The sequence below is a fragment of the Pseudopipra pipra genome, chromosome 2, assembly GCF_036250125.1.
Source record: "Pseudopipra pipra isolate bDixPip1 chromosome 2, bDixPip1.hap1, whole genome shotgun sequence".
Classification (NCBI taxonomy): Eukaryota; Metazoa; Chordata; class Aves; order Passeriformes; family Pipridae; genus Pseudopipra; species Pseudopipra pipra.
This window is the reverse complement of record NC_087550.1, coordinates 85,298,670-85,312,475: the sequence shown is the minus strand read 5'-3', so window position 1 is coordinate 85,312,475 and position 13,806 is coordinate 85,298,670. Positions and strand designations below refer to the sequence as shown.

The window sequence follows — 13,806 nt, the reverse complement described above, 5'->3', positions numbered from 1 at the left end:
TCTTAGCACTGCTTTAAATGTAACTTCATTTGTCCCATGATATTCTTAACAACTGAAACATTAATACCTATCACTGTGCATCTGCAGCTTTCTTTTTAGAGCCCTCAGCTGTGGCTGTGCTTAAATTAACTCAGTCTGGAACTGATCACCATCTCTTCCCAGTGCATGTCACTATGTTGCTCATTTGTTAACTATAAACCCAGGCTTGGGGTGAAGAACCATATCTTTGTCCATCCTTTGAAGATCTCAGCCTATTCTGGGGAGATCCGTGATGACAGGAAAACGTTAAGCACTCATGACCATTTGTGCATAAATCTGCATATACCTCCTCCTGAACCAAACTCCCCCAGAGCACCCAGAGAAGCAAGGTGGGCCCGTGTGCCCAAATGGCCACTGTTTCAAATGTGGAGGAAAAGGAAGTTTTATTACAAATTCTTCACAGCACCTGTTGTAAATGAAAGGTTTATTTACTTGATTGCTTTTTTGCTGTAACTTCAGGCCTGTGTGTGCTGTAACTTGTGATGTATCTCAGTTAGAAATTAAACTGGATTTTTGCTTTGTGCCCATCCATCTGTGAGAGAGTAACCCAGCAACTGACTGCCACGAGGGCCAGTGGCTGTGTGTTTTCTCTCCCGGTAGCTCCAAGAATCAGCACACCATGGTTTGCCAGTGCATCTCTGCAGGCCTTGGAGTTTGAGTTAGCTTCTGATGGATGGGCTTACCTGCTGTGCCCTCGAGTGTGCAGTGGGTGACTCAACTGCCTGGCCCCTGGATCACACTGAGGCCTTGGTGTTCAAAGGTGACTTTGTGCATGTCACTGTTTCCCATCTTGAAACACTGCAGGAGAATGTCTCAGCAGTTGGGAAAAAAAGAGATTTAAGCAGCCCCACTTCAGGGCAGATGAGTGTGAGACAGTGCAGGAAGCGGGGGCTCGTTCTTTGGAGTGTCCACCATCCTTCATTTACTTTGCACAAGGCAATCTCAAAGCACGTTATTGAGAAAGTTTCAGTTGAGGATGATTATGAATGTGGCAATTTTAGGGCTCTGATCTCACGGAAGTGATGAACCCTGAGATAACTGGAGCTCAGGAACCGTGCTGAAGAGCTGCTGTGGTTGATGGCTAATGGAGATCTGGAAATGCAGCAGAAAATAAGTGGGCATAAACACAGATAAGCTCCCTCTGCTGTCACTATTGAAGTTTTGTACCTGTGCTCACCCTCACACCATCACAGTGGCAGTAGGGTGATTGCCAGCACAACACAAAAAAAAAATGCCAATTTTTTTTCTGTTGCTGTTGCTACACTAGAAAAGTAAGAGCAATAGCTTGTACAGGCATGAAAGATTTGGTCAAAGATTAGTTTATCACAGCTGGTCAAGAGGCACCCATGAAACACAGGGAGGATGTGGCTGCTGGAATCCCTCATCCATGCCATCTGTGAGTGGGTGGCACTGGGCAAACATCCGAATAACACGTCTCTGTGCATGGGAGCAGAGGCAGGTAAAATAAGCTGCTGCAGACACTTTACAAATGAATGCCACCTCCCCCTTCTGCAAAATCACCTGCTGCGCTTTGCTATGCTGGTTTCCTATGCTTCACATGAGCAGGAAGAGCCAACTCTGCCAGGAGAGTTGTATTTTTAATGTTGCTGAAATGCCCTGGGAGCGCGTCTCAACGCAGCCTCCAGTGCAGAGGCTGTAGCTGCTTTCCACGCCCCAGCCCCAAGGAGCCCAAACTGGTGCTGCTGGCATATTTTGAGTCCCATGACAGAGCACTGGATCTGGCAAACTGAGCGGTTGCTGGTTCCCTCAATTAGGAAGGCTTCCTCACTTTTGTTTAATCCCTTGCTTATTAATGGCGCTCAACTCTTTGATCAAAGACCAGCACTGATTTCAATTAGGGTTGAGCAAGAACCCAGTGACAGGAAAGGCTGTATCAGGAGGAGCAGCTGCTGTGCCCTGAAGGATTTTTTCACCCTCATGACCAAAATCTATAGTCATAGGTGAAGCGTAGTTATTCCCAACCAAGGTGGAGAAAGCTCATGTAATCCTTTGCTGGCAAAATAGCTCTGCTGAAATAAAAGCAGGCGGCACTGACTGCCTGGGGAGCTCCAGTTTTTCCCATCTTGAGCACAGGGGAGGGACCAGACCCTTCCTACAAAAGGGTGAAGCCAGGAAGAGATAAGCCTTGGCTTCACTTTTGAACAACACTGTTGAGTGGGGTATCGCTGGGGTGAGTAGCTATACCTGTATCTGCCTGGGGTTTTTAATAGCTGTGTCTTCATTAACTCTAACCATGTCTGTTGTCATCTCCAAGAGGGAGGATGACTGTCTAGGTACATAAAAACTGTAAGAGATCGGGACAATCGAATAACAGGCAAAGTCAAGTTTCTAGACTACTGAAAGATGGGATGGACCCTCAAGGGGAATAAGAAGCACAAGTATATTTTGGGGAGCTGTGGGGGAAAAAGGGGGAGCAATGGATTTACTAAATATTTGCAAAGCCACGGGAACAAATTCTGAGCTATTATCTGAGCACATGCCTGTGGGTGACAGAAGACAAATACAGTTACTTAAATACCACACTATGTGTTGTGCTAATATCCTGATGTGCTCTCCCAACTACTCTATGTTGATAAAAACTAGGGACTATAAAAAGAAGCCATAAGAGTTGCATCAGAGGAGATCAGAGCAGTGGGAGAGAGGAAGCTACCCCAGAAGGAGACAATGCTGTCAGCCAGTGGTACAGGGATGCACGGCTGCCTTTGGCCAACTTCACTAGAAACTTCTGCTTTGTAAACCAGCAACGCTAGAAACAAACAAAGTGCATGGCAGGACCAGGCTCTTTATGTTGTGGAAACAATTAATAGAATAGCTGGCTGCCTAGCAAATATATGCACCTGCTACTGCAGAGTTGCACCACTCATCAACAACATCCACAAAGTCTTTGAGATGTGTCTCCTCCTAAAGTGACCAACTTCTGGAAAGGCAAACAAGACATTGCCATTCTGCAGCATCCATGGCATTTGCCATGGATGGTAAAAGTCCTTCCGCATGTGTGCTACAGGCAGCAGTTTGAAGCTCTTTGCTGTTGTGAGATCAGCCTTTGCATGTTCAAGGTGAGGAGCCCTGCAAGGAGAGCAGGTGACTTCACACACAAGAAGGTTGTGGCATAGATGGGAGTAGGAGCCAAGTCTTAATGATGCTAATAAGCCCTAATCACAAGAATATTTTTTTCTTTATCACTCAGAGTACTACAAAACCCTCCCCTGCATCTTTCGTTAACCTTCCCTTTTATCACCCTAAATTTGGGAAGACTGGGCTAGCCCTTGGGGCAACTGAATGGTGCAATGCCTCAGTTTTCCTCTCTTACTCTCCTGACATGAGAAAAACACTGAGCAAGGATTTTTTCCTATCACATGTCCTGCTGCTGGCACTGCAAACCAGACCATTCAGAAGGGCTTTGGTCCCTGCCTCATCATTCATGTGACTGCTGACTGAATACAAAATGTAAAAGGTTACCTGCTCCATGCAGATAACATCAACTGTTGCACATTTTTAACCGTCGCTGAAAACAGCAGCCAGTTTCATTGGACCAGTGCTGGAAAAGAGTCACCAACTCAGGTCTTGCAATATTGTCCTCAGCAGGTGCGTTGATGTGATGAACTGCAGAGTTTCGCATAGGTGTCCTCCAGCTTGGTAAAAATATTCATCTGCTTGACTGAGGGGAAAAGGGTTCTTAAAATTCTTTGGTTTATGCAGATAATTGTTTGTATATTAAAAGTTTTAGCTGTCTGCCTGCTTATTCAAACTTCAGCTTGTCATGAAAAATGAATTGTGTGTTTGCACGGGGGGGAGAACGGGAGGGAAACAGCAAAGAAATGTTTTAAGGCCAGTCATTAATTTGTACTTTACCTATATCTTTTTGGGGATACTGAAATGACCAATTTTTGTCCAGATCATTTGGAAAGAGATGTGGACTGAAGTTAGAAAGGCTATTTTCAAATAGCTACCAGAGAGAGGATTTAGTTTGTAGAGCAGACAGGATGTTTTTACATTAGTTTTTCATTTCTAACAGGAAGTTTTTCTTGTGGTCTCCAAATTCTGGTAACTTTAAACAGTTTAACTTGGAAAATGTTTCAGTGACACCCGTCAGCCCCTTAGTCTCCATAAGGGGTTTAGGCATGAGTCCAGGAGGCTGTAAAGCCAACAAAATATTGGAGAGAGGATATAGGCAGGGTGAATGTGACATGTTTTTCTGCAGGGATTTTGTTTCTGGAGAATATGGTGGGATTTGATCCTTTTTGATTGGAATTTCTCTTGTCTTTCCTTGCACGCTCATCTCTGATGGGTTAATGTTGTGCCAAGCAGGGTGTGAGGTGCCACAGAAAAAGGTGCCAGGTGGCAGGATGCCTGGGGAGCGATTACACTGGGATGTTTTGAACCAGGGTTTTTGGGGTCATTACCTCATTTTTCCCTCTGAGATGATGTATTTGGTGAAATGCTGCTGCTTCTGCTGCAAAGTTCCATAGGGTGCTGACAGAGAGGGTTCGACAGGAGGTGTACCACTGGGTGGAAGGGGGACACAGATAGGATGAGACCAGGGCTGCCAGTTTGTGGGGACTCTTCTGGAGGGCAGTGCAGCCTTTTACGGTATGACGACCCTTCCTGTTAAAAACCTCCATTTTCATCTGCTTGTAAAATCTAGTGAAGCCTCAGCCAGCAAAGCACAAGTCTTCCCTTCCAATTGCCCTCTTCTTAAAAAAGGGGAGGGCTGATGATTATTTGAACCAAAATATTCATCAGTGTGAAAAACTCCACAGCTGGAGTAACACACAGGAGCTATTTCTTTGGCGAAGGGGATAGATGCTGAAGCTGAATGTGCAGACAGGGAAAGAGGACACACACTGAGGCTCCGTGGGACAGGGCAAGTCTCCACAGCATTGCTGGGGGGACATGAGAGGGGTGAGCAGACAGCTGGTGCAGGCAGGTTGGTTTCTCCCCTGACTGTGCCTTGTGAAACAGTTGACAATAGTGTGATTGTGTACTCCTCATGTGGCATGTGGGATGGGCTGTGAATCAGTATTTCACCACAGCTTATCTGGCAGGCCCCTATTTTGGTGTTACGGAAGTTGGAGAAGGAGAATGTAAATGAAACAGGAGCTGGTGAGAAAAGAAAGTTTTAATAAGGCTTGGTTAGGTCAATGAAACAATGGCCAAGACAAATACACACTGGCTGCTGCAGATCTGGAGGCTTTCTGCCTCTGCAGGAACTGCACTGCTGCCGGGCTGCTGCTGAATGCCATTTTCCCACAGGGGTGAGAGCAACTCTGTGTTTTCCAAGTCATGATATAATAAAGTCAGCATTGTGTCTCCAAGCCTCGGGTCCCACATATGGCAGCCACATGACACAAAGCTTTAACCGAAGAGAAACTCACTCCGCCAGCTTGAGCATGGTTTAACAGGTTTAAGGAGGTTAAAACCTGGCATCTTATTATATATGCTCATCTACACTTTAGACTGATGCTGTTTGCCTGTGTGGAGTAGCTTGCTGCCCGGACTCTTGTGGCCAGGTTTTTTGGAAGGGAGTGGGATATAGTTGATAGATGGGGTCGTTTGAACCTTACCTTGGTGGTGTGACTCATTTCAGGAAAGATCCTGTGCCCCAGCCCTGGCATTTCCACTCACAGTGATTGACTGGCTCTTCCTACATATTTTGAAGTGCATTAGTGCTAATTAATTATCTGTAAACCTTATCACCAGCTCACCTACTAGGAAACAATGCCTGCTTGAATACAGTAATCCCTAGGACTAATGTTATGTCAGAGATTGGCTGCCTCCCAAGAAATATCTACCCAGTCTGTGGAAAAAATGTGCTGAGGCTGTTGGGTGCTGGTGGGATGCGGCTCCATTAGTATTAGCGGTGACTGAGGCAGCGAGTGGGCCTCTTTCTTTTGTAAGAGCTGAATGGTGGAGGATATTGCTCACATCCCACTCCACAGCAAGGGCAGGGCAAGCCCAGGATCCCTATTTTGGAGGGCATCAGTGGGCTCTGGACACAAACCTGATGGGTTGTGCACCCCATGCCAGGGCTGTGGCTGATTGAGTGGTGTCCCTGTGGGCACCCTGCTGCAATGGGGACAGGGGGATGGGGTAGTTAGGGCATGAACAGCTCCTGGCAGAAGCAGATGCATGGAATGAGAGGTTCACTGGTGTCTTTGCCCCCAGAGCAGCAACTGGGGTAATTACACCCTGCAGCCTGGCATGGGGCGAAATTCAGAGTCTGTGGCAGGGGTTGGAGATGAAGCGGGGGTGGTGAGGGGGCTGATGAAGATGAAATGCTTAGAGAGAAAGCAAAACAGTAGGATTTCAAAGGCAGGAGATTTCCTCAGTGTTTGCATATTCACACTGACTTGGTGTGGGAACAGGCACCTGGTCTGGCCCTGGTGGCAGACAGCAGTCGGTGTTACGGGTACATATATGTCTTCCTGTGGAGAAAGCCAGCGCATCTGCGTTGGTAAGGCAGAGCCTTGTTTTCTCACAAAAAGAATTCTGACTTGTTTGTGCTGCTCCCTGTGGTCTGGGAGACCCTTGGGACAACAGCTGGGTGCCAGCTCAGGGCCATGGCCCAGCACTCCCTTGCCTGGAGGCAGGTGCTTCATCAGCAGCTGTGGTTTAGGAAAGTTTTGCTAAGGAGAAGCTTTGGTGTCTTGAGCTCATTTCCAGCCATGAGGCCATGGAAATGCCATAGGAACCTCCTAAATTACTCTGTCATGTGGGATTTGGAGTGCTTTGCCATTTACAAACTCTGCTTTTAAGCATAACATGACAGCTTTTCATTAAATCCATTATTAACTCTCTTCCCCTCAGACCATGTCCTCCTCCATCAAAATCGAGTCTGTCGTGAAGGAGAAGAACCGGATGGGAGAGTGCCCGGTCTGGGAAGAAAGGGAGAACGCACTTGTCTATGTAGACATTAACTCACAGAAAGTTTGCCGCTGGAGCCCAATCACCAATGAGGTGCAGAGCGTGTCTGTGGGTAAGAGTCTGTACTCACTTCATTCTGGCAGTCACTCTGTCTGCCCCATCCATCCCTCCTAGTAGGAGTCCTGCAGCATAGTGGTGTCCCTTACTTTCCATGGGGCCACATGCCCTGTCCTCCCACAGCGTGTTGCTGAGCACGGTGTGGCCCAAGCCAGCTGAGCAGAGGGGAGTGTGCTCAGGTGTGGAGGACCATGTGCATGTTGCCCTTGATAAGCCCAAATGGGAATGCATGTTTCATTTGGGACCTGCAGAGCCAGACATACAGTCCTAATGACTGTGTCTGCCCAGAAAGTGGGAAAATCTTTGGAACACAGAGCTAGTGAAATGTGCTAATGATCCCAGGGGAGAAGGATCTTAGCATCAACTCAGCCTTTCCTAGGTCAGGGATGTCCCAGTGAAGCCCAGATATCCTCGGTGAGTGCTGACCGATGGCCTCAGAGCTACCTGTCATCTTCTGCTCCCTCTCACCCACAGATGCCCGTGTTGGCTCGGTGGCACTGCGGCAGTGTGGGGGCTACGTTATTGCCCTGGGAACCAGGTTTGCCTTTCTGGACTGGGACACCCAGGCAGTCACCACCATCCTTGAGCTCGAGCAGGATAAACCCAACAACAGGTTCAATGATGGGAAAGTGGATCCAAAGGGGAGGTTTTTTGCTGGTAAGTTCCTGGCAGAAATTTCCCCCAGAGCAAAGGGAAACTTATTACAGTGTATTTTATATAATGCATTTTATTCTTTGTTATTGATTCCTCAGTTGAGTTCCCTACAAAACCCACTGTCACAAGCATGAGCCATTTTGCAAATGCTCTGCTCAGTTACTGCCCGATGAAGGAGGAAAGGGACCCAGCATTCTCTGACCTAAATGAGGAGAGAGGCTGTTGGCAAGAGCCATCCAACAGGAAGGCTCTGCTACTTGGTGGATGATGTTTGTCAAACACCTGCCTCTGTAGAAGGTGAAAAGCCAGTGAAAGGCTCATGTAGGTGGGAAGTTTTCTGGTGGTATAGAGAGGGATGCAGCTTCAGCCTGGAGAAGAGGAGGCTGAGGGGAGACCTCACCGCAGTCTACGACTTCCTTGTGAGAGGAAGAGGAGGGGCAGGCACTGATCTCTTTTCTGCAGTGACCAGTGACAGAACACAAGGGAATGGCCTGAAGTTGTGTCAGAGGAGGTTTAGGTTGGATATTAGAAAAGGGTTCTTCACCCAGAGGGTGGTTGGTCACTAGAACAGGCTCCCCAGGGAAGTGGTCACAGCACCAAACCTGACAGAGTTCAAGAAGCATTTGAATGATACTCTCAGGCACATGGTGTGATTCTTGAGGATGGTCCTGTGCAGGACCAGGAGTTGGACTCGATGATCCTTGTGGGTCCCTTCCAACTCAGCATATTCTGTGATTCTAGAACAGAACATGAGCTGCAGCTTGCATCCTTCACATGCAGCCTCTCCCAGTTAGCCTGTGGGAAACAGGGATGTGGGGAGAGATCCTCAGCCTCCTGAAGGGTTGGGTATTCCAAAAAGCATCTTTAACCCAGAGGATGGTCAAGCACTGGAACAGGCTCCCCAGTGGTCATGGTCCCAAGCCTGCCAGAGTTCAAGGAGTGCTTGGACGTCGATTTCGGGCACATGGTGTACACCTGTATTTTATGATCATAGACCATTTAAATGATGAAAGTGGCTTACAAAGAGCAACAGCAAAAAAGAGCACATGATGCTTGCCTGCATCTTAGCTTGTACTGTGAGCAGAACCTGAACCCCTGGTGTGTCATGATGCTCCTTTGGGTCTTTGGTATCTGTGACTTAAACCTCATGGCAGTGCAGAAACTCATCCTTTCACTGGCCAGGATCAGCTCTGTGGGAGGTATCTGCTTCTGATGTGTTCCTTTTCCTCCTTCTCATCAACCTCTCAGGGCCTGGTTAGACCTTTCATCATAGAACTGTAAAATTGTAGAATCTTGTAATGGTTTGGGTTAAACAGGATCTTAAAGACCATTTAGTTCCATAAAGACCACCTAGTTCCAACCTCCCTGCCATGGGCAGGGACACCTTCTACTAGACCAGGCTGCTCAAAGCCCTGTCTAACTTGACCTTGAACGCTGCCAGGCACGGGGAATCCACACCTTCTCTGGTCAACCTCTTCCAGTGTCTCACCACCCTCACAGAAAAGAATTTCTTCCTAAAAATATTTTCTTTTTAGGAAGAAAAAAAAATCACAATGCTGTGATTCTCCCTAGGACCTCTTGGTAACAGTCAGAGGAGTGTTTTGATTAACATGATGAACAAGCTTCTGCTTTCTTCTAACTGTGCTCCCATTTCCATTTCAGGTACGATGGCTGAAGAGACAGCACCAGGTGTCCGAGCGAGGCGGCAGGGAGCTCTCTATACCCTTTTCCCTGACCATTCCGTAATAAAACAGTTAGACCAGCTGGACATCTCCAATGGTCTGGATTGGTCCCTGGACCACAGGACCTTCTTTCACATTGACAGCCTGACATACGCTGTCCATGCCTTCAGCTATGATGTGCACACTGGAAAGATTGGTACACATGCTTTTTAAATTTGGTGACAAGTAGCTCTATTGCTCTTTCTGCAGCAAGACCTGGGCCTGTGAGATGTGGTTATTTGTTTGACAGATCTCATATCTTCTGCTTACGACTTGTCAGTAGGTTGACTGTGGTATTTCTTAAATTTAGCTACTTATCAGGTGTATTTGGTTAACAAACTTTTGACAGTCCTTCAGCTTACTTTCATCTGGAGAGATGGCTCATATTTAGACCCATTCAAGGAGTTCTAGGGAACAAGCCATTTATACTCCGGAATGAGAGGGTTTGCAGGATGCTATTTACTCTTGAGTGCCATCTACTGGAACACTTTGGTTGTACTAGCTCCATAAATATAGATGGAGAATGTGCATGCATATATATCACAGAAAGGTATTTGGAGGATCAAGTTATCATTGTGACTGAGGTTTCCCAATTCTGAAATTAAAATTGCCTTCAAATGTTGGCAAATTTCACTTAAACTCACTTTCTGGGTAAACATTTTTTATTATATCCACAAAAAGGAAAATTTAGGTGCAAGAATAATGGATATAACTTCATTTCAAAACTCTGTGAAATATTTCTGTGCAGTATCAGCCTGATATACTCCATGCGAGTTTAAAAGGCTGAACCACCTTTGTACTCTAATGAGTGTGGACTTCGTGTAATCACGGCTGAAAATTACACAAAATAACTACATTCACTCAGATTTCACTTTGCTGAGAACGTCTGTTCCTACAGATTTTTAAGATATAAGATTTCTAAAGAAGATTTTATGCAACTTTCCCTGCTGAAAATACAAAAATGTCATGTGTTTGAACTTCCTAGCCTTAGCTAGGCTTGTGACTGTCTCTTTTTGGGTGGTGATAGCCAGAAGGTGCTGGGTCAGTGCAGGTGGTCCACTGCCCACGGGCCCTGCTCCATGGACCATGCACATGCCCTCCAATCCATCTGCACTGCATCCTAGACCACTAGCAGCTGGCATCCAGTCTTAATCAAAACTGGTTGCTTGGTTGGCCATTAAAAAGTGAAGTTCTTGATCTTTAGCTGGGACCAATGGCTTATCACCAATGTTTAAATCCATGTCATTATTTATGTGACATATCCAGGCTGCCATGACCAATGAAAGTCCAGGAAAAATTATTGCACTGGCAGCACTCGTGTTGTGGCAGGTAGCAAGTGGGTTCACAAGGGAGATGGGAGCATTTTGTTCTTCTCTCGGTAAAATAATAGGAGCCCTAATTCAGTACAATCCCAAACTGCAGTGGCTTTGCTGGGGGCTTGTTTCTACCTAAGAAAGGCTAAATCTGGCTTCTAACAGTCTGCAAAATGCATATGTGATGTACATTTTGCAGAATGTCTTTCTCAAGGAAAATGAACTTAGCTGTTTGCAAGAGCATGGAAGATGTTAGACTGGAATCTGATACAGAATCAGTAGCAACCCACATAACACCAGCTTTGTATCTTCCCACAGCCTGCCCCAAACTTTTGTACCATCTAGAAAAGGAGGAGCAAATGCCTGATGGGATGTGCATAGATGCAGAAGGGAAGCTCTGGGTGGCCTGTATTGATGGCGGCAGAGTCATTCGTATAGACCCAGAGACCGGTAAGACTTCCACCAGCATGTGCATATGAACATGAGAGGAATGGCAGCCAGGAAGAATGGTTTGGAGGCGAGATAAGAAGGTGTAATTTATTGCCCATTTCTGCCCCATGGGTTGCCAAGAACATTCCTGGTTCAGTCCCCGATCATGTAAAGACTGCAGCTCCCTGTGCTGCCTCCCAGTGCCAGGTACCCCTGCTCCCGTGGTTTGCTGATGCAGCACACACTGTTCTTAATAATATAGCTAAAAAAAAAGTGTACTGCATATCTATTGCAATTTAAAAAAAAATCTTAGTGTTGTTTAACTGAATGTTTAACTAGGAAATGCTGTTAAGGAATGAATGATGGCCATCCTAGATCATGTGTTCCTGCCCTTCCTGGCCTCACATACTGCATTGCTGCATTTTGAGAAATGGAAGTGAAGCCCCACAGATATGGGGGAGAGCCTGAAATTTAGTTAGAGATGAGGCAGATGAATGAATTTGATATCCCCACAAACTATCCTTTAGAATATGGTTTCTGTCTGAAGGGGAGATGCCTTCTGGGTAAGTCCCACATCTGTGCCGTGCACAGTACATTCATAATTACATTCATAATACATTCATAATTACATGCTTCCTAGAAAATGGACATTAGAAAACAATTGTATGTTTTTCCCAGGAAAAAGAATTCAAACTGTGAGGCTGCCTACTCCAAGGATCACCTCTTGCTGCTTTGGTGGAAAAGACTACTCAGAAATGTACGTGACTTCTGCATACGATGGACTGGACGAGGCCACCTTAGCTAAGGAACCTCACGCAGGAGAGATTTTCAAGGTGAGCAGATTTTATTTCTTTCTTTCTATACATCGGACCTGCCAAACCTCGTATTCTGAGAGTGTGTTGGTGTTCACCAAGCTCACATTTGTCTTGAATGGGCAAAGCATATTAAAAATTACTTTGACTTCTTTTGGAAATAAGGACCACATATAAGGGCCGCAGATAACATTTAAATTAGCAAAATTATTGAGTGGTGCTTGATAATCTTAGTGATCTTAACCTTAAGGAGTTTGAAAAAACTCCATGCTGTTACTCTTTTTGGGCTCCTCTTGAAGCAGGGGACCCTAGACATAGGAGTTTGTTGCTGTAATATTTGTTCTACAACATTTAAATGCTTTCATTATACTCAGTTGGAGAGTTATCTGTTTCCTTCCTTCCTTTCTTTCTTTCTTTTTTTCTTTCTTTCTTTCTTTCTTTTTTCTTTCTTTCTTTCTTTCTTTCTTTCTTTCTTTCTCTCTTTCTTTCTCTCTTTCTTTCTCTCTTTCTTTCTTTCTTTCTTTCTTTCTTTCTTTCTTTCTTTCTTTCTTTCTTTCTTTCTTTCTTTCTTTCTTTCTTTCTTTCTTTCTTTCTTTCTTTCTTTCTTTCTTTCTTTCTTTCTTTCTTTCTTTCTTTCTTTCTTTCTTTCTTTCTTTCTTTCTTTCTTTCTTTCTTTCTTTCTTTCTTTCTTTCTTTCTTTCTTTCTTTCTTTCTTTCTTTCTTTCTTTCTTTCTTTCTTTCTTTCTTTCTTTCTTTCTTTCTTTCTTTCTTTCTTTCTTTCTTTCTTTCTTTCTTTCTTTCTTTCTTTCTTTCTTTCTTTCTTTCTTTCTTTCTTTCTTTCTTTCTTTCTTTCTTTCTTTCTTTCTTTCTTTCTTTCTTTCTTTCTTTCTTTCTTTCTTTTTCTTTCTTTCTTTTTCTTTCTTTCTTTCCTTTCTTTCTTATCTATTTTTTTTTTTTAACAGATAACAGGCCTGGGTGTGAAAGGGATCCCACAGAACTTCTATGCTGCTTGACCACCGACACTAAATAGCAACAACAAAATGCTTGCATCTTGTAGTAACTCTGACCAGGAGAAGTCAAATGAACTACAGAATTTATCTGTGTGAGGATTTGTAAGCCCACATTTGGGAGTGTGCTTGTTTGGAATTGAAGATATTTCTTCTTCTGTGGGCCCATGGCTTGATGCAATAGGTTAGAGAGGTAATCTGTGTTACAGCTTGATAGCTTTTGTGACTTACCATAAACCTCTTAATGCAGAAGCGCAGTTTTGTTGAACTTTCTGACGACTAGCTCTGGATTTTCAAGTCTATGCAGTTCCGAAGCGGAATATGACTCCTCATTTTACAGTGATGTACCAGCAATGATATGGCAGATTTTAATAAACATTTTAAGAGTGGTGACTTGAACTGGACTGTTCTTTTGCTGTGGGACTCCCCCTGAGGTGGGGTTTTTTTTGATGATCAGACCCATCTGTCGTATCCAGGTTCTACTTTTAGATCCTTGTTAGCCTTTTTCCAGGCTGTCCTCTAAGACACCATTTAAGCTGCTGAAAATCAACTATGCAAATATATTTAAAAGAATGCTTACAGATGTTTTTTCTCTACATTCAGATATTACCATGAAAACACTGACTGACCATACACAGTCAGTGCACAAACAGGCTGTGAGCTACCAGGATACAAAAAAGGATGCTCAGTAGAGTCGCCCTGTCAGGGGTCATATTTACACCCATACACATGGACTTCCCTTTGCTTTACATGTCTTCTTATTGCACGCATGGCTTCGCTTTCCTGCTTCCCTTTCTTCTTGTGCTATTCCTCTCCTGTTTCAAGTACC

At 44.9% G+C, this 13,806-nt stretch overlaps 1 protein-coding gene across 2 annotated transcripts; it reads left to right on the top strand.

Moving 5' to 3' along the window:
* Positions 1–9: 9 nt before the first annotated feature.
* On the top strand, positions 10–13,367 carry LOC135409989 (regucalcin-like). Of its 2 annotated transcripts, XM_064646219.1 has the most exons (7): positions 10–3,645; positions 6,868–7,036; positions 7,516–7,698; positions 9,358–9,573; positions 11,048–11,179; positions 11,837–11,991; positions 12,933–13,367. In XM_064646219.1, the coding sequence occupies exons 2-7, from the start codon at positions 6,871–6,873 to the stop codon at positions 12,981–12,983; spliced, it is 903 nt and encodes a 300-aa protein (XP_064502289.1). In that variant the 5' UTR covers positions 10–3,645; positions 6,868–6,870; the 3' UTR covers positions 12,984–13,367. The 2 variants fall into 2 exon arrangements, with proteins under 2 accessions (XP_064502289.1, XP_064502290.1); XM_064646220.1 differs by lacking the exon at positions 10–3,645 and having other exon boundaries at positions 6,599–7,036.
* The last annotated feature ends 439 nt before the right edge of the window (positions 13,368–13,806 follow it).

What these genes read in the sequence shown, in the direction of transcription:
- LOC135409989 (XM_064646219.1), top strand. Translation starts at nt 6,871, where the DNA reads ATGTCCTCCTCCATCAAAATCGAGTCTGTCGTGAAGGAGAAGAACCGG. An exon ending in AAAGGGGAGGTTTTTTGCTG is followed by an intron (nt 7,699 to 9,357) that starts GTAAGTTCCTGG and finishes TTTCCATTTCAG; the next exon opens with GTACGATGGCTGAAGAGACA. An exon ending in ACGCAGGAGAGATTTTCAAG is followed by an intron (nt 11,992 to 12,932) that starts GTGAGCAGATTT and finishes TTTTTTTAACAG; the next exon opens with ATAACAGGCCTGGGTGTGAA.